The following is a 20,188-nucleotide window of genomic DNA, read 5'->3' as shown; positions in this document are numbered from 1 at the left end:
AACCCAAACAACAGTAATAAAACCTAGACGAAGCTCCAGCTGGCCAACCACTGACTAGCCCCTCCTGGATACACCCTCCTCGTCCAATCGCAAACCTGCCCCATGGAATAGGGTGTCCAGAAAATACAGAGTACGAGACGTGAGCATAAAACGCTCAGTACGAGAGTATGAGTATACATGCATGCAAAGTGAACTCCCTATAGACTCGAGGTCAAGGATCAGATAACAGAGACAGACCGGGCCCTGGTATGTAGCACGCTGTGCCGTTGCTTCAGGAGGTGGCTCCCATACCGAGATAACTGTGGATACGCCGGACCCAAATCGATGAAAGTCCATCCACTAACAGGATAGGGTACAACCCTACTAACAGACATCTCGAAAGAGATACAGCAAGATGCAAATGAATGCAGCATAATATCATGACATATAAATCATGCAGTCACATAATACATGCATACTCAGTCAGGATATCTCGAACAGTACTTTCGTACCTCAAAACAGTGCAAGCTCTACCAACTCTAGGTCCACGCCTATAGTCTGCTCTACACTGCCAAATGATACTACTATCATTAAAGTGCTCTAAAAGCCTTAACTAAGCTATTGCATACTCCTAAATATTTATAGGAAGCAAAAGCTATACCTTCGTCCGTCGTTAGCCCTTTGATGTCGATGCCTCCAGAACTTGGGCACAACTCTGCTACGACTACTGAACGCCTCGCCGACCTCCGTACCAAGCCTAAGAAGACTAGAACAGCTCCAAAAGGACTAGAATGGAAAGGAGAACTCGGAATTGGCAAATGAAAGTGAAGCCTCGGCCTTCTATTTATAGACAACGATCGGAACTTCCGATCCTTGATCGGAACGTCCGAACCTCGATCGGAACGTCCGATCCTGCCATCGGAGCTTCCGAAGATCCTGATCTGCCACGTGTCAAAATATCACTAGTTGAATCCGGATAGGGGTGATCGGAGCTTCCGATCTTGCCACACGTCATGCCTGACGTAATACGATCGGAGCTTCCGATCCTGTTCGGAACTTCCGAACTCTATTTAAGTAATTATGATTTATCCCTTAATTACTGATTTCGGGTACGGGGTACTACACGCGCAGCCAAAGGGAGTAGGGAGGGGGGTACGGGTTTTGGGCTGGGTGCTGGGTCGGGTCTTGGGGTCAGGGTCGGGTCAGTAGAGTTTAGGGTCGGGTCAAGTGAGTCCGGGTCCGGGTTAGGTGGGCCGGGCTCGAGTATTTTAATTTTTAATTAATTAAGAGATTAATTGGTTTTGGGATTTTATTAATTAGTTAGAAAATCCAAATAATTTTATTTGGGCTTTAAATAATTTATTTAAGTTAGCCCAATGATTTTATGGGCTTGGGAGCCCATGAGAATTTTTGGGCCAGTCAGTGGATTTTTGGGCCAGTCTAGAATTTTATTGGGCTTAATTAAGTTAATGAGCTTAAATATTTTTATTTAGGCCCAATTAAGTTTAATTAAGTTCTTTGGGCTAAGATATGATTATTGGGCTTTTATTTAAGTTTAATGGGCTTAGAGTGAGTGACCAGCAGTCTGGACCAACCCATGAAAAATAAATAAGTTCGAAATATATATTTAATTATTTTTATGCATAAAGTCTATTTTATGTATAAGTACATTATATTATGAAAAATTAATTAAATATATATTACGGACATATTTTCAGTGCATGCATTCATGAAATAATTTTATGGCATGATTTAATGTTTAAGGTTGAGTTAGAAAATAATTTTATGTTGGAAGTTGAAGTAGTGTGACAATTTAAGGGGGACCAATCCCCACATGTTAAGGGCAGTTTACTATCAATTTAAGGGTAGTTTACTACCAGTAAGAGGTGATTCGTCACCGCCGCGTACATTGGTTCTAAGAGACTGATCAGTCGAACTTTTAAGTTTAAGGTTACACTACGGATATGACCATGCGATGTTAGAAAATGTTATGCTCAACAATGTTTATGTATGTAATATATGATTATATATAAGATCAAGTTTAAGCAAGATTTTCAGTCATGATTCATGATTTTTAAGCATGCTCATTCATGTATATGTTATGTATTAGTATTCCAGTGATTTAAATTATTTTAAACCCTTGTTATGTTAACATGTTGGGCCTCTAGGCTCACTACACTTATATGGTGCAGGTGAGTACGTAGAGGAAGATGTAGTTCTTACCGGTGGTGATGACGTATGAGCGGACATGCAGTGATCCCCTGTGACCGCCGGCTGAGTCTTTATGGATATTTTTAAGAATTTTTAAAAACTCTGTTTCTTTTATGTTTGTCAGTGGTGAATTTTAGTACTATTTTTATTAAATAATTTTTATTGCATGCAAACTTTTAAGTGGATTGTTTGACAGTATTCTATTTAAGTTTGACTCAGTTATTTAAGTAAGAATGTTGCATTTTATTTATGTTATTTTTAAATCTGTTTATTTTGTGCATATATGTATGGGCATGTATGTACATCTATTTTACTTAGTATTATTTAAAAAAAAAATTCCGCATTTATTAGTTGTAGATATTTCAATATTCAAACGAAAAAAATGGATAAGGATTTACAAAACTCCAACAACTCGAAAACCTGAGAAGACGGCTTTCCAAACTTGAAGCAGAATTCACCATTTCGCGTGAGGAAAAAATTGAGAAAAAATAGTTCTAGATATTTTTTGTGGCGCCGATGGAAGATTTTTGGGAGTTTGTCAGATTTACTTTACTCTCGTTGAAGAGGAGTAGTTGAGCGACAAATTTGGGCAGTAATTTGAAGAGAAAAAAAACCCCAAAAAATAAGTAATTTTAAGGTTGTTCAAGGGTAATTTTGTCCGAAACTATTTTTTATTTATTTATCCATCCATCAAAAATATTACCAAACACAATACTATTTTATCATTATATATTACTTTCTATCTCAATCATTTTTTTTTTTTATCATTTATGTACTAATCATTCAATAATCTCATAAAACGAACTAAACGTAGCCTAAAACTATACATATCCCCATCATATCCCACCCGGAACCCTTATATGCTATAACTTCATAATAATTTTTTATGGACCCAAACAAAAAATACCTATCGGAATGAGATTAAAATTTCAATCTTATATCCGAAGTTTTCAATAGACTTATAAAATTTTCTCAAATTCCGAGAATTGATATCCTCAAATCTCGTAGGAAAAACAGAAACACAAACGTGCATTTGGAGGAATATTGAATTTAAAGTTAGAGATTTCAAATTCATAATAACAAATATACTAATACGAATATGATTGTCAAAGTTTAATTACACAGATAATGAATTCAAATCCTAAGTAATTAATTTTTACGGCCTAAGATTTTTTTACATAAATATCTTACTATAAAATTAATGATGACATATTTGACTACAAAAAATAAATTGTTCTCAATTAATTAGATGAAGGTGGGGGGGTTGGTCCCTTTGTTCTCTATTGTCTTAATCCCTCTTTCAAGTTGTCACATGCACATGTAAATTAAATAAAATAAAAACAAAAACTAATAGAGTCCCATGATCGCACATGTATAGTGTTCCCTTTCCCAGAATCAATTGCACCTGTCAAGTTGCTTGAATATTGTCTTCTCTTCTAAAAATGTCCACAATACACCGCAACACATTTTTGTTCTAACCCATATAATAATAATAATAATAATAATTAAAAAAAATTTACGCTCGATCATAAGAAATTATAATCGAATTCAAAAATATATAAAACCCTGCGGGGGGTTTATCAATTCGACAGTACTAAATCTTGTGGAGAAATGTATGGTATAATATTTCCATTTATGGCCACATTTCAAGAAATTAAATTAATGGTACAATTGTATAAAATTAAAATAACAATACAAGTCAAACAGGCTGTAAACAAGAAAACCAAATGTATGTACATCCCAACGCAGCTAGTACGTACTTAATTCCGAATTATAGAAATATATTCCCCACAACATTCATACCAATTTTTTTCTTAAAAAAAGACCAAGAAATTACAGCACATAACCAAACAATTTGCCCATCTATCCCGCGGAAAAAAAAAATCCTAATTCTACCCTGGCTAAAAAAAAAAAAGGTAAAAATTACAATGTGCTTAAACAGCGAGCTGCTGATGTTGCTGCTGTTGTTGTTGATGGGATGATTCATCTTCGTAGTCGAAAGTCGAAAAATATTTGGAAGACTTTGCGTCGATGTGTGGATGAAGCATCATTTCCTTTTGGAGGTAAGAATAATATGTGTGAAAAGTGGAGGGAGTCACATTCAAATGGAACCCTAGTCCAAACAAGAAATCCACCTCAAGAAAGTTCATTTCTCTTGTGCTGATTCCTCCAACTTTAGCATAGTATGCATTGTTGTAGTACCTGCAGCGCCCATATATATCATACCAATAATATAATTATTAGCATTTAGCACTATATATACATATATACTATACATAATTTCTACGAACCCACGTCTCATAAGATGATCTGTCGAGCACAAGATGTATCATAATTATCCCACGTCAAAATTTCGTAAAGAAAAGTTCATAATTAACTTTTTTATGAGTTTCAAATTTTTTGGGAATTTTCGAATTAATGATTTTCTTGGAAGCTAAGTTTAGAATTTTGAATTAATACAAAATCATGTGTATGTGAAAATGCGGCAGGATCATGTGATATGAGTGATGGTAAAAGCGAACCTTTTGTTGGAGTGTTGCTTTCAGATACGAATGTTAGATCGAGACACTTAAATACCCTCTTCCCCACATTGCATGAGTGGCCACAGTTATTTCAACGATAATTTTTTAAAATTTAAAATTTTGAAACAACAAAAAATTCTAAAAGATATTCATCAAGTGAAAGCTAGCTGGGCAAATTAAATTTAATCAAATTTATACATGGTTGCATCGATCACTGTCATATTCAAGAACATATATATATGTACTTACTACATTTAGCCTTGATTAAATATAATGTCGCTTGTTAAAATTTCATTAATTGAAATACACACTTAAGTTAAACCAAAAGCTTAATTAACTAGTATTAATTATAATTAATCATTAGTTCCATCCAATAATTAATATTAATTAAAGATGATTAACGAGTTCAAGAAAAACTAATTAACCAACTTATAAGCAATCAATCTAAAAATCTTTGAACGGAACTCGAAAATCAGTATGTATATATGTTCTTGCACAAAACTTGAAAATTAATCCAACAAGCTAGCTAGCTAGATTCTTGAAGAGATAATAATAATAATAATAATAATAATGAAATGAATGAATTAACTGACATGTCATCCATGAACTTAGCGGACACCATGACACTGGCGATAAGGAGGCGATGGAGGTTGAAGGAATTGATCTGCAAAGTGGGCTGGCGCTGCGTGAATCGATCGAGATAGACGTAGGCGACAATGTAGCAAGAAGGGCTGCAATTGGCATACTTGAAGATTCTTTCGAGGTAGCTTTGAATGGAGATCGTTGGCCTGGTGAGGCCATGGAAGACAGAGATATTCTTCTGGGGCTGGGATGGACGGCCCAGATCGTTCGACTCCGCCACTTGTTGCAGAAGAGATGAGAGGAAGGTGATGAGTCCAGGCATCCCATCTAGTTCCGCCATTCTTGTGTACTGTGGGATTTTGAATCTTGGATCGACATGTTGAAATATATTTTGTATTTGTATATATAATAATATAAGGGCCTGTTTCATTTCACTTTTATTTATTTATTTTTTACATATTATCTACCAACAACCTGTAGGAAGGTCGTTAATTTGGCAGGTAATGTGAAACTACCAAAACGTCCTTCCAAGTTTGTTTTGAAAAATTTAACTGAAAAACTTCTCAAAAAAAAAAATATTATTATTATTATTATTATTATTGAAAAGAGTAAAAAGAATAAATAAATATAGCATTAAATTTGCCTAGCTATGCTACACTACGATGCTTTTGTCGGCATCAATCATGATGATGTGTTTATGTTATACACACATATATAGTATATATATCTTTTTCAAGATTCAAATTTTAGAGCATCGATTTATTGATGACAGAAATAAATTTAATAGCTGTAATGATATGATGACTTTTCATGCATTTTTTTTTTAAAAAAAACAATAGATGTGATAATAATTCTTTAATTTGAACTTAACTTGCAAGAGAGGGAAATATTCATTAATTAGTTATCGATGAGAAGACTTTTATAAAAGTAAATTAAAGGGAAATGCAATATGGATCTTGATCATATATATGCCTTTACTTTTTTTTTTCTTTTTTTTTTTTTCTATTTTCTATTTTTGTTTTTTTTGGGAATATATAGGATAGATGAGCATGTGATTTTATGCTGGATTAATGGGTATTTTGAGTTGTGGGCAGCAGAGATATAGATGCGGTTCCAGAGTAGCTACTATTTAATTTGCCTTCTTGATATTTAAAGTTTTGCAATTTATTTAATTACCATAGAGATATTAATTTTGCCACCTTTCATATCTTTTATTTTAGAATACTACTTGTTCATTTTTTTCCACTTCTCCACGATCATAGCATTAATTAGTTCATGATTTTGATCTTTTACTAAGAATAAAACACAGTAGTGTACTCAGTAGTCATCATTTGTCTAAATGTGGTAAGTCCATATATGCTCGACTTACATAGGCAGAAAATTTAAGAAAATGGTATTGCTCGATATTGGATCTATCGTGAGATTGAACTGTCATCGGAAAAATACCAAATTTTTGGTATGATATGGCAACAATATTGAAATTTTCGATAAGCGATTTGAAAATTTCGATATATATTGGAATATCGAAATATCGAAATAATATATAAAAAATATAATTGTAAACAATAAATTTAAAATTTTTAAAACTATAAGATTTTTTTTCGCTACAAAACGATATATAAATACCGTACCGAAATCTTGATATATCGTAAAATTTCGATCGATATGTTAGTTATATGTACCGAAAATTTCGGTATGCCGAATGTTTCAGGAGTATTAATTGGTATAAAATTTTTTCGTACCATAATATTCGGTATGATATATGGTTTTTGGTACGATACCATATACTCTCCACCCACTTAAAAATGGATTAGAATTTTCTTGTAAAAAAAATGGATTAGAATATTGCCAAGAAAAATAAGAAGGGTATAATGGGTAGTTCCGAAAAGAGTCGAACAGTAGAGATGTGGATCGAGAAATTGACTTTACAACCAGATGCCAATTTGCTTGTGTCTTTTCTGAGTAATAACATGCTGGCAAAGCACAGTGGTACCTTCTGTCTGTCTACGTACAACCACAAATAATTAGATAATTAAATACTGTCATTGTATATTAATTTCTTGAATAGATTGCAATCTTTCTTGGATTATTTCTAATTGCTAGCTAATTCATGACACGCACTGCTTCTTCATTTATTTACCATCAGAGGGTTTAAATTATATGATTTATATTGTGAATTAAACTGTAATTTGATAGATTAACTAATTTATGACCAAAATTGATTGTGGTACGTACTTCGCGAGAAACTTTTAATTAGAAAATACATCAAAATCTGTATATAAGATGATAGAAATGATCACCTAAATTTGATTTTATCTGAAATTTATATATCGTGCACACCCAACATGCATTGACCTTAATTATATGAGAGAAAACATAAACTTTTGCATTTTACGCACCGAATTCCAATTCCATGTGTTAGTCCATGTGATTATCCTCATCCCACCACCTTTCCATTACATAGCTCCTCTCCCCACCACACAAAATATTACTGATATTTTGTCTCAAAAGAATTTTTATTTTTATTTTTTTTAAAAAAACAAAACAAAATGCATGTGTGTTGAATTTTTAAATTTATAATTAATTAATTTTATAAAAAAGAATACTTGTTATTTTGTTGGCATATAATCAATACACAGACACTTCATTTCAGACCTATATTTTTTTAGTGAACCTCATACAATAACAACTTAACGTATCTTTAGGACAAATGCCCCGAGAATAACACCGAATTTCCCTTTCAATCCATGCTGGAAATCATTTGACTTAAAAAATTTTAGCTGTAAATATATGCATGACACCATACGGCATACATTGTGGTGTAAAAACATGTGTTTACTCCAAGTGCTATGAGATGGTCAGTTTCAGTTTTAGGTACTTTCTATGAATATTATAAATTTTAGTCGCACTTGCACATGAATAACCCGAGCCACATAAATTAGATATCGCCAGCCAAGTGTTTATATATTATTTATCTCACGTTACATGTTATGGAACATGGTACTTGTCTGATAATTGGGTGGACCTATCACACCCTACATTTTGTGCTTCTTTTAGTGGCCAGTTTGGCTCGAAAACAATATGGTCATATACCCTGATTTGAAGGGGTCACATTCTTTCAAAAAAAAAAAAAAAGATTTGAAGGGGTCACATGGAATGGTTTTCACCTGAAAACTATAAAAAAAAATTTCGATCTTATTTTGTAATGTCTGATTAAAATTTTGAAGCTTCACTTTCGATTTCTTCTTACTTTTCATTGTCCAGTCAATATTTGTAGACTCTCAGCAAGAAAATGCATAACAAGGTAATACAGGCTCAAAAAGGTTACCTTGATGATAATAATCAATACACACAAGAGTCACTATTAACTTTGGGTAAATTATCAAGCATGTCAAGAAAGAAAATTTTGTTCACAAGCTCTCCTGGAGTTGGCCAAAGGGAAAAGCAACTTGGTCACTGTCACCGACCATATCGTCGGCTACTTCTGGGAAGTTGCCATTAACCGTCCCGCCGCCGGAAATGGGAATGTAAGACATGTAATTTACGTCATCGAGACAACCCATTTGCCCAAGGATCCCAAACAAGATGTCTTTATTTGGCTGATCAGATTCTTGCTGTAAGAACTTGAGAATGGAAGCTACATTTGCTGGTCTTGGCCTCCAGCTCTTTGAGCCTTCAGCTGATGCGGCGTTCTGTAAACAAGATAAAGCCTCCGGAATCTTGGTGTTTCTGATATGATCTTCCGCAAGAATCTCCCAAGTCATTGCATTTGGCTTTCCTCCCGCCTCTATCATTTGATCAAATAACGTCCTTGCCTTGTCAGAAAGCCCTTTCTTCACATAGAAAGTCAATAGAAGGTTCGCTATCCGAGCGTCGTAGGCTGATTTCACAGAAAGCCATTCATCGTACCTCTTCTCAGCTTCATCGATGTCCTCTAATCGGACTAGAGCAGAGATTAAAGTGTGGTGGCCCGAATTTGGAATATTGGAAAAGGTAGATTTGTAGACGTTCCACATTCGATCAACCTCATCTTTCTTGCCAGTACTGCCATATAAACTAATAAGATAATGATAAGGAATTCGATCGCGGCCGGTGATTATGCTTTCAACTTTCTTCAAACAGTTGTCGGCCTTTTCGATTTGGTTCAACTTGATATACGCCGTAGCCATTGTGCTGAAGGTTGTCCAGTTGGGATTGATGGACGAATCAAGTTGCATCTGTTCAAACACTTGTTCCATTTCCTCCAGAGACCCTTGAGACCCACGCATTGTCAACCATATATTATAGGAATAAATATCTAATGCTATTTTCCTCTCAAGCATTTCCGATACAAGAGACTCAATCTTTTCGTGATCTTTTAAGTTCATATAGAGAGTCATCATCACATTGAATGGAAGTGCATGATTCGCATAACCTCGTTTTCTCAATGTATCCATTTGTGCTTCAGCTTTTTCCTTCATCCTAGCACGTGCATAAGCATTCAAAAGCGACCCGTATATTCTTTTGTCTTTCAAGGCTTCGGGCAACTTCAAGAAATATTGTTCGGCACTTGAAATTCCATGCACTTTTGCAATCAAATCCAACTGAATAGCAGTGTCACTGGTGGTTATTCTATAGTACTCTCTTCGATTATTCATCCACTCGTATATCTGTAGCGCATATAAGAATATTTTTACTGAGGAAGCATATAAGAATATTACGGAAACTAGAATAGCAAGTTTTGAAATATGCTTCAATAAGACGGCTAAATTAGTTCAACGACATGACATCCATTCATGATGGGAGCTATATAATTCAGCATTTAAATGAAGATTTGAAATTTTGAGAAATCATGGTCGAGGACCATACAGATATTCTGTTCCCAACAAGTGAGCAAAGTTCAATACACTGCACATAAGAACAGAAACCAAAACTGAAAAATAAGTTTCCAAATTTGAGACGTGTCTGCACATAGAGGAGCATGCGAAATAAGAAACCACAACTAAAAATTATTCTGCTGTGTATCCTCCCCACAACAAGACGTAGCAGGATACTCAAATTAGATCAATTATTGTCTTTCATAAAAGAAGAGCTGATGAACCCAGTTTTAGAGGAACTGATTGAATCCTAAGTCGCATAGGTACCAAAACCTTGCAGATTGAGGAAATGGTATAGAAATGGTATAGTGTCTTGCTCGCTTCCTATTCCTGATGTAATAGAGAGAAGTGAATAATGTTAAACAAAGCTGTGACAATAGTTATTTAATTTGACATCAAGAGACTGGAAGAGGTTCCCGTATGCTCTTCTAATCCTTTCTTAAACCCCTTTAACATGGATTCTCCCAGGGTCAATTCATTTATTTCGCCCTTGGAGACCAAACAGAAAATTCACCCCTCGCCCCCTAACAAAGGGAGAAAAAGATAAAAGAAAAATTGTGTATGAAAGAGAGGAGTTGGAATTGAATAAAAACTAAAGTAAAACAATTCCTTTAACATTTTAGATAATATCCCGGTTGCATAAGAAAATTTCAAGTGTGCTACACAACTGTAGTTTGTGTGGAAAATAGCAGGGCACAAAAGGTTCTAAAAGCACCAATAGTCCAGATAATGTAAACAAAGAAGCTTAGATACATGCAAAATATAGTTATCAATTTAAAAAGACAACATTCATATGAAACCGGATCCATAGTCCATGCGTAATTTGGTGCTCCACCTTATTGGGGCCATTCATAGAATCACCAAATTTCCCTCGGGTACTAGAAAAGATACAAACTCGTTGAAACATAAATCAGTTAGGCGACTTCTCCACTTGGAACAGAAGGATTTCTAACCAGAGAAGGTACAGAATTCTCATGAACTTGTTCTTGCTTCAAAACAAGCAAATAAGTACCAGCGATAGAAAAATGAGCTTTTACCTTCCAGTTTCAATTACCTTGAAATTTAATGTCAAGAAGGCACGAATTTATAATAAGCAATGTCATAAGGCAACCCCTCTACGCATACGTAATAAGTGTTGAAACGGAACATTCCCGCATAATTTACTAACAGTCCAAGAAAATTATTCCATCCTAAAGCCCACAATGTAAGCTCAAGAATCAAGAATAATATCAACAAAGCTCCAAACAAAAAGCCCTAATCACCCTCGCAAGTCGAGTTGCAACTTTAACATTAAATCACTAGATAGCTCAAATATCAACACTGCATCAATTGCAGAAGAAAAACAGTACCACATATAAGTCATGAATAAACCAAAATTCTGAAAAACAACAAAAGAAAAGGTAAAATATCGAACAGACAAACATCCATGAAACATAGAATAACCAATATTGAGGTGAATTATAAAAAATTGAAACCCTTAAACATCAGACAAGTTCATTTTACTACTCAGACACCCATCAAATAGAATCATAATGGCATTTTAAATTCTTTTCTTCACCTGAAGAGCGAATTTAAAACGCCTAAACTTCCTGAGCTCCTTCACCATCCTGCAAAGCTCCCATTTCGAAATCCTTTTCCCCTCATTTTCCACCTGATTCAACACGGAAGCAGCGCCCAGTTCGGGATTCTCCATCATAGATATTTTCTTGTACATATCATTCCAGTTCAGCATTGGCCTCTTCTCAAAATCGACTGTTCCATAACTATGAACTTGTGACAGTGACGAACATGTTATCAAGCCTGAATTTTTATGGGTTTCGCGGATAGTTACAGTTACAACGGGTTGTTTGATAGAAAAGGTCCGATTTTGCAGGAGCCCAGATGAAAACGAAAGTGAATTGAAGTTGGTGGGGCTGTGGTTCTGGTTATGAAACTTTGGAGGTGGCACTGGGATAGTAGATTGAAGAAGCATGGCTATTGGATTTTTAGAGTCGGATTAAGAAGGGCGGGGGCGGAGGCGAAGCTGTTTGTTTCTTCACTGTGAAATTTGGGTATTTTTTTGGATTTTCGTCCCGAAGATAAGCGGGGAAAAATTAGAGAAATGGACCTCCCAAAAATAGATTTAAGGGAATAGACCTTGTATAACAAATGACTTATTTGTCCTTTACTTAAACATATTAAACTCTAATACAAAATCTCTTAATAACCATTTCTTTCTTAAAAACGTGGGTTCAATTTCAATTCTCCCCAATCCCCAATTTCCATCTTCTATTCGGTCTTCACATCTGGGTTCGGCTCCCCTGCTCTTCGCCCCCTCTTCCATCTCCATCTCCTGTTGCCACAACACCACCAAGCTTTTCTCTTCCTCCCCGCTTCCCCAGCCCCGATTCCGTTCCCTCTTCTCACCCACTCCGCTTTCCTCTTCTTCCGCGCTTCCCCAGCCTCGATTCCCTTCCATCTTTTCCCTTCCTTCTTCCTCTCCACTGCCACACCCCCCCCACCTCTTCTATTTGGATCACTTGCTACACTATACTCATATTTGAATATGAATTTTTGACACGCAGTCGGTATATATATGCAGAGGATGTGTTACTTGAAAATATGGAGTTGATTCTTGAAGCTCTTGACTAAAGATTGCTGCTTGTTCGATTGCCGCTGCCGATAAAAGAATATGTTGCTGCTTATTCTTAAACAAGGTAGATATTTAGCTCAATTCACCGATAGATTAATTTAGGGAGCTTTGTTTTATTCATAATTCAATAGAAATCATATAGTATTGTACATATTTTTTGATGCATTTGGGTATGTAGTTGTTTTGTTCGTAAGTTGTTCTTGGTTCTTCAGCATGTTTGTATGATACACATGTTGCATTTATTGCATTACTGAATAGTACGTATTTTTAGTTGAAAACAAATGAATCTGATTATTTATTCTGCAAAGAAGAGAAATATGTTGCTGGCTTTGTTGGAGGAGAATACTTGTTAAAGAAGAAGCAACATATCATTTGTGGCACAAGCACAAAGAGCTGGTTTCAAATTGTTAAGCAAATATCCTTTGGTTTTGTTCTGTTTTGTGTATGAAGTTGTAGATAGAAGAAAGAATATCAGATATGACTACACAAAAAACTTGGGTATGTTAATTTTTGTTATTAAAAATGTTTTTTTCTATATTGCTCTATAAATTTTATGAATTTCAACATAATTGAGTCTTTAATTACTTGACATTAATTGTTGACTTGATTGATTTTGTTTTCTTCAGGTTAATCTTCAATCTCAACTATCAGAGGAGAAATATTTTAGTTGCAAGTTTAGTGTACATTCCAAATATCAAAAAGTAAGTGAAATTATATTAGATTGCTTAAACGAGGAGGACATGAACTTCATGGTTGAAAAAACACAATTTGGCAATCTGATCAAGTATGCTGCAAATTATAATTTATCTAGTCAGATTTTGTGGTTTATGGTGATGAGACAAACATATGTAACTGATGACGATGAAATGTGGTTTGTTGTGAATGATAGACCAATAAGATTTTCTGGAATGGAGTTTGCATTGATTACAGGGTTGGATTGTTCTGATAATTTTCTCGAAGAAGTACCAAAGATATCTGATTTTGTGATAGATATTTTCAAGGCATAGATAAAGTTTCTGTGAATGAAGTTGAGATGAAGTTGAAAGAGTTGAAAAGTGTGGATGAGTTGTTGAGTATAGAGAGAGTTAAGATGGTTTGTTTGTACTTCGTATGTGGTATATTGTGGCCTATTGCGCCAGTTAAGAATCCTCTAGTTGATGAAAAAATTTTCAGCTTGATTGATGATTTTGATGCTTTTAATAAGCATCCTTGGGGTACAATAACTTTCAAAGGAGCTGTTTTTGATTTGAAGTGTGATTTGAAGAAAAAAGAAGTTAGTTTGAGGGAAAAAGTAGTAAACGGTAAGCGTTTGAATAGTGGAACCCATGATATGGTTGGATTCATTTATCCCCTACAGGTAAGTAAATATTTTTGTACTTTTCCATATCTTTTGAACATGATTGATTATATGTGTTTTTATATTTTTTGAATTGAATTTGAATTTAGATTCTTGCATACGAATGCGTTTCTGGAATTGGAGAGCGTTTTGCGAAACAAAAAGAAGGAGACAATACATCTCTTCCACGCATGTGCCAATGGATTTCAAATAAATGGCCAAAAAAAGGATCTCCTAGATATATTGACATTTTAAATGCATCAAAGAGTGGTGAAAAGGTTAGTGTATTTAGAATATGATTGATTTCTATTAAAACAACTTCTATTTATTTATTAACTAATTTAAAATATGTTAAATTTACAGATTATTAGAAGTATTTTGTTACCAACAGATCAAGAATCTACCAGTCCTTACATTAGAAATATTTTCATTGAAGATTCCACAGATTCTGATTTGTCATTTATCAATTCGTTATTGTTGGAGGGAAAATCCGTTTATTGCATTAGGAATCCCGCTCTTTGTGAATCTAAAGAGACTCTCCAATCCAAAGAAAAAGACAAAAAAAGTAAGTTTTGTCCCAAAATTAAGTCAACAAGGTCTTATAAAATTTATCCAGCCAAGAAAGCACCAGAAAAACAATCTCATGAAGCTGAACGAGATGATACCCTTGGTGAATCAAATATTATAAGACAAGTTACAGCTTTGCAAGAGCACATAGATAAAAATTTTGTGGAGTTAAAAAATATGATTTCTAATTTGGATAGCAAGCTTGAACGTGTAATACAAGTTGTGGACATTTCAAGTTCACCCAAAAGGCGTTCGAATGAACCAACCACTGTATCTGCACGATCTAAAAGAAAGAAGACCCACGAATGTAAGTTTTGTGTATTTTAAAATATTGGAGATAATAACGTATTTGTTTTTATTAATATGATTAATTGAATTGTAGATGAGCCGGTGACGCCTTTTTTCAATCAAGGAGTGGTTCTTGGGCAAGAGGCAACCGTTGAACCGTTAACATCTCCTTTGACATCTCTCGGTATATTTCTTTTACGTTCAAATTGTAGTTTGTTTTATAAAAAAATTATTAATTATAATTATTTAATTTTTTAAATCATAGATTACATAGTCAAAGAAACAACTTTTGTCGATCGAGACTTGAATGGAGGAGTTAGTCGTGAGCAACTGTTGGTCAATGATGAAGTGACCAATGAACTAGATGTTTTGTTTGATCCACTTCGTATGTTTTATTTTAAAATTTCAATTTAATTTTTTTTGTAGTTTTATTTAACCTGATTAATTCGTTTCATCATAGACGAGCCACCTTCCAACGAGCGACAGAGACTTGGAAAACATATTATTTTTTACACGCGTTCCAAGAAAAAAAATGGTAATGTGTGCCAATATTAATGAAATTATATATTTGAAAAATTCGTTTTTTTGTGTTTGATACATTACTTTCTTTTAGTTGTAGTTGAGTCTCAAAAGAATCTTATCTCTGGTTGTGGTGTGAATGAACAATATGTTGCTACTACGGAGATTTCATTCAAACATGATGATGCAAATGTCATCACAGTTGAATATGATGCAGCTATGAATGATCAAGCATTACCAAAGGAAATCACACCATCCATTGCAGTTAAAAAGTGTATGCATTATATTTTGTTATAATTTGTTTGAAATATAAGTTTGAAAGGTATGCATCACTATCTAAAACCCTTGCTTTCCATATGTAGATGCTCGAAGGAGTAAAAAGTCTCAATTTTGTCGCTCTCCATATGTACAACTGCCTGAGACACCTGCTTTGACTGCACTTGGATATACCGGTCCTTACAACGGTTCATTTGAACCAGTGCAGTGTGTTTCCATCAAGAAAGTATTGTCCACTGTCACCAAAGAAGTAAATAGATTACATGATGGATTTAAAGCATGTACATATGGATCATATGGCAAGTCATGGTTTACGAACCTTCTTAATCCGAGGCACTGGCTTGATGAAAGCGTGAGTAGGATATTTTTTTATAGTCGTGTTCTAATAATATTAATTTATATATAATATGATTCCATAACATGCAGCACATATACGAGTGCATGTATGGATTATCTGTCTTGCAAAAGACATACCCACATTTGGTGAAACAGGATGTTGCCATCATGAGTCCGTATTTCTCTCAAGATATATGTTTTGCATATCGAAATGCTCGTGATGATTTCAGCAATAGCTATTGGAAGAAGTTATTTGGCTACGTTGATGGATATTGTCGTCGATGGACTTCAGTACCATGGGCAAATGCATCTTCAGTATTGATTCCTTTGAATTTGCCTATACATTGGGTAGCAGTTGTAGTGAATGTGAAGGATGAAATCATCACTATATTTGATTGCAACCACGGCTGCTACACCGATGCTGAAATGATTGCTTATATTGATCCAGTAGAATATGTGGTTCAACATCTTCTACATTATTCCAAAGTCAAGATTCCTGATATGTGGACAGTTGCACGCCCCAAAGATTTCCCGCAAAATATGAGTAGGTAAGTATGTTCTTGAATTTTCTGGAATTTTTATTACAAACCATAATTTATCATTTCATTTGATCTCAACATATTTTGTGGGAGTCTAAAATAATTCATTATTACAGTTCTGATTGCGGTGCATGGATGCTGAAGACTTTTGAGGTGGAGTTGTCTCAGCAGTCTCCATACGGATTGAATGATAATATTGTGAATTCATATAGAAAATATTTAGGAACATCTGTATGGTATGGTGAATGGATTTTATAGATTTGCAGTGATGTTATATATTGGGAATAATTTTGTCGATTTATCTGTGTAGTTGAAAGATGTTAATGATGTGATGGTTTGTGGACTAATGTTGATGTGATGGTATTCAGAATGATTTATTTTGTGGAAATTGACTGATTGAATACACTATAAATATAAGCATAAGTCATTTCCTTCTGAACGACCCTTATCATTCAACCAATTGATTTAACACATTCAACCAACTGTTATATTTGAATTAACCGACTAATTTTAAATCTAACCAAATGCTACATTTGCATTTACCGACTGATTAAACACATTGAACCAACTGATATACTTTTATAAACCGACTTATTTAACACAATGTACAATTTAAATTTTTTATTCCGCCAGTAATATAAGCATTGAACCGACTGATTTAAAATATTCAACCAACTGATTTAAAACAATCAACCAACTGATTTAAAACATTAAACCAACTTCTTAAAAACATTCAACCGACTTCTTATATTTGAATTAAACAACTATATTTGAAATTTTTAAAAAAAGTTTATCTGTTTTCTTAATATTTTCTCTTATTTCGTTTAATTTTATTTTTAATTTTTTTTTGTGTGGTTTTCAATATTTTGCAGGTGCATACTATTTTTAATGCACTGCGCGCGCGAGAGAGATTTTTTCAATTTCTCTGTTCTATTCCACTGCGCGCGCGCGAGGACCCACCCTCGCACGCGCGCAATCATGCGCTCCAGAGAGATTGAAAGGAACCCGCGCGCGCGCGAGGAACCATCCTCGCACGCGCGCAAGGTTATGCTCCAGAGAAAACTAAGGGAACCCGCGCGCGCGAGCGCGAGATTATTCCTCGCACGCGCGCAAAACAAACATTCAGAAGCCCATATAAAATATTGCGCGCGCGCGAGTAATCGCTCATTTCTCTGTTATCTTACACTGCGCGCGCGCGAGGATCCATCCTCGCGCGCGCAAGGTTATGCTCCAGAGAAAACTAAGGGAACCCGCGCATCCTCGCACGCGCGCTGAACAAAGATTCAGAAAAAATTATAAAGTCTCGCGTGCGCGCGAGGCTCCTCCTCGCGCGCGCACGATAGACGCTTACAGAGAATAAGCGAAATTAGCTTTTTCTCTCCCATTCTTTTCCAATCTTCTTTTCCTCTCCTTCTTCACCATGAACCCTAAATTCCCAAATCTTTTCCCCCCATTTCTCCATTAATTCTTGACATTTTTGCTCTTCAATTGCAGATTTGTGGAGTATATCATTGACCTTCAAATTTGGGTCCGTCAATTTCTGAAGAAATCATCGATTTTTGAACTCCTCACCGTATCGCCACCGCTCACCACCGTACATCACTGCCGAACGCCGCATCTATTCTGGCCGACCACCATAATGCCAGCCAAGCGCTTCCGTTCGTCCGGCCCTATCGTCGCTAGCTCCTCGTCGTCCGCAGATTTTTCCAACAAATTCGTCTCTCGGGAAGCCCAAGACAGGTATGAACATGCTCGACTCCATTGCAATCCTATTGCCGAGCGTGGCTTATCGTTAGACTGTAATGAATCGGTTGCTTTGGGGATTATTAAGAGGAAATGGACCGTGTTTTGCCGCGTGCCCGAACCCGCTATTATTCCGGTGGTTCGGGAATTTTATGCTAATGCCCTTTCTCGAGAGGATTCAAAAGCTTTTGTCCGAGGCAAACTTGTCTCGTTTGATGCCGATACATTGAATACATTTTATGATACTCCTGCTGTGGATGATAGTGAGTTTAGGAGTTTTAAGGCTAATCCGGACTATTCTTTGATGTTGAGCGATTTATGTTATGCGGGAGTCCGTTGGCACGATCAACTCCAATTCACTCATTTTTCGGAGAGATTTCTGAAGCTTGAGCCGGCGTTGTGGTATGCTTTTATTGCCCGACGACTTCTACCCGTGTTCCACACTGTTGACGTGCAAGCCGATAGGGCTATTCTTGTTTATGCTCTCACGAGGAGGTGGCCGGTTGATGTGGGCAATCTTGTCCACGATTCCATTCTGTATTCAATGCGGACTCCGACGGTGGGCCTCTACTTCCCTCAAACCATCACAGCCTTGTGTCGCCAGGCGGGCGTTCAGATTAGTCCCGATGAGGAGTGGCTCCCGCCTTTCAAGACCGTCGATGAGAAGCTTGCTGCTTCAAAGCAAGCTAAGCGCAATCTGGAGTTCTTTAGCGGTCAACAGCATGTCGGGAGCTCTTCTAGCAGTAGACCACCGCATCAGCCCTCTCCTCTTCGCCGCACTGCTCAGGAAATGGCCGTCGAGAGCTCCGCTTTCGACCACTATGCCATGGATTACTTTCAGGCGACTTCCACTCATCTCCATAATGTGGAAGACATGATGCGGAGCATGGCGACACAGTTGGGATTTGACACTTCGGGCTTTCGAGCAGCTCCGCATTATCCACCTCCATTTCCATTCCAGTCTACAGTCCCACCACAGTATGCTCCGGTTGCACCGCAGGATCCTTCCATTCCCGACGACGATGATGTTTAGTCACCGCAGGATCCTTCCATTCCATTCCAATCTTCAGATTTTCTTATACTTTTGTTTTTTTATTTTATTATTATAAACTTGGATTATTGAATTATGTTTATTAGTGAGTAGTAGTTTGGCTTCAATCAAGGCCATATAATTATGCATCAACCGCCCGATATGTATAATAACCGACTGATTTAACACATCCAACCTACCGATATATTTGTATTAACCGACTGATTTCACACGTCCAACCAACGGACATATTTGTGTTAACCGACTGAATAAACTAATGAAATATTAGATATATCTCATTGAATTAATTGAAGTGATTAATACTAATTGACATGTAGGATTCAGCCAATTGAAGTGTGATTGTACATCATATTATCATATGTAAATCGTGTAACATACTACTATATTATATAGTTATGATATCAAGACATTGAACCAACTGAAATATGATTAACACATTGAACCAACTAAAATACTTTAAATCTAATTCTTTAATTTAGACTGATTAGTACTAAAGGTTTGTGATGGTGAATGTAATTATGCATCAACCGCCCGATATGTATAATAACCGACTGATTTAACACATCCAACCTACCGATATATTTGTATTAACCGACTGATTTCACACGTCCAACCAACGGACATATTTGTGTTAACCGACTGAATAAACTAATGAACTATTAGATATATCTCATTGAATCAATTGAAGTGATTAATACTAATTGACATGTAGGATTCAGCCAATTGAAGTGTGATTGTACATCATATTATC

At 35.6% G+C, this 20,188-nt stretch overlaps 3 protein-coding genes across 3 annotated transcripts; 1 reads left to right on the top strand and 2 right to left on the bottom strand.

The window, feature by feature from the left end:
• Positions 1-3,917: 3,917 nt before the first annotated feature.
• LOC140884732 (cyclin-U4-1) lies at positions 3,918-5,651 on the bottom strand. The gene is made up of 2 exons (XM_073291579.1): positions 5,306-5,651; positions 3,918-4,392 (listed from the first exon to the last, which is right to left on the bottom strand). Exons 1-2 carry the CDS (start codon positions 5,632-5,634, stop codon positions 4,125-4,127), a joined length of 597 nt encoding a protein of 198 aa, XP_073147680.1. The 5' UTR covers positions 5,635-5,651; the 3' UTR covers positions 3,918-4,124.
• A 2,925-nt stretch (positions 5,652-8,576) lies between these two features.
• LOC140883155 (pentatricopeptide repeat-containing protein At1g02150) lies at positions 8,577-12,216 on the bottom strand. Its single transcript, XM_073289516.1, has 2 exons — positions 11,709-12,216; positions 8,577-9,943 (listed from the first exon to the last, which is right to left on the bottom strand). Exons 1-2 carry the CDS (start codon positions 12,120-12,122, stop codon positions 8,705-8,707), a joined length of 1,653 nt encoding a protein of 550 aa, XP_073145617.1. The 5' UTR covers positions 12,123-12,216; the 3' UTR covers positions 8,577-8,704.
• A 222-nt stretch (positions 12,217-12,438) lies between these two features.
• Positions 12,439-16,929, top strand: LOC140884834 (uncharacterized). The gene is made up of 12 exons (XM_073291706.1): positions 12,439-12,846; positions 13,091-13,280; positions 13,409-14,139; positions 14,229-14,396; positions 14,482-14,992; positions 15,068-15,157; positions 15,239-15,358; positions 15,434-15,508; positions 15,587-15,766; positions 15,855-16,120; positions 16,195-16,652; positions 16,760-16,929. The coding sequence occupies exons 3-12, from the start codon at positions 13,816-13,818 to the stop codon at positions 16,899-16,901; spliced, it is 2,334 nt and encodes a 777-aa protein (XP_073147807.1). The 5' UTR covers positions 12,439-12,846; positions 13,091-13,280; positions 13,409-13,815; the 3' UTR covers positions 16,902-16,929.
• The last annotated feature ends 3,259 nt before the right edge of the window (positions 16,930-20,188 follow it).

This window comes from Henckelia pumila, chromosome 2, assembly GCF_033568475.1.
Source record: "Henckelia pumila isolate YLH828 chromosome 2, ASM3356847v2, whole genome shotgun sequence".
In the NCBI taxonomy this organism is placed as follows: Eukaryota; Viridiplantae; Streptophyta; class Magnoliopsida; order Lamiales; family Gesneriaceae; genus Henckelia; species Henckelia pumila.
The sequence above is the reverse complement of the archived record's forward strand: the minus strand, read 5'-3'. Positions and strand labels throughout refer to the sequence as shown.

Coding starts and splice junctions, on each gene's coding strand:
- LOC140884732 (XM_073291579.1), bottom strand. CDS start 5,634: ATGGCGGAACTAGATGGGATGCCTGGACTCATCACCTTCCTCTCATCT. Junction 4,393..5,305: donor GCTAAGTTCATGGATGACAT/GTCAGTTAATTC, acceptor TGGGCGCTGCAG/GTACTACAACAATGCATACT.
- LOC140883155 (XM_073289516.1), bottom strand. CDS start 12,122: ATGCTTCTTCAATCTACTATCCCAGTGCCACCTCCAAAGTTTCATAAC. Junction 9,944..11,708: donor GTTTTAAATTCGCTCTTCAG/GTGAAGAAAAGA, acceptor TATGCGCTACAG/ATATACGAGTGGATGAATAA.
- LOC140884834 (XM_073291706.1), top strand. CDS start 13,816: ATGAAGTTGAAAGAGTTGAAAAGTGTGGATGAGTTGTTGAGTATAGAG. Junction 14,397..14,481: donor CATCAAAGAGTGGTGAAAAG/GTTAGTGTATTT, acceptor TTAAATTTACAG/ATTATTAGAAGTATTTTGTT. Junction 15,158..15,238: donor ATCTCCTTTGACATCTCTCG/GTATATTTCTTT, acceptor TTTAAATCATAG/ATTACATAGTCAAAGAAACA.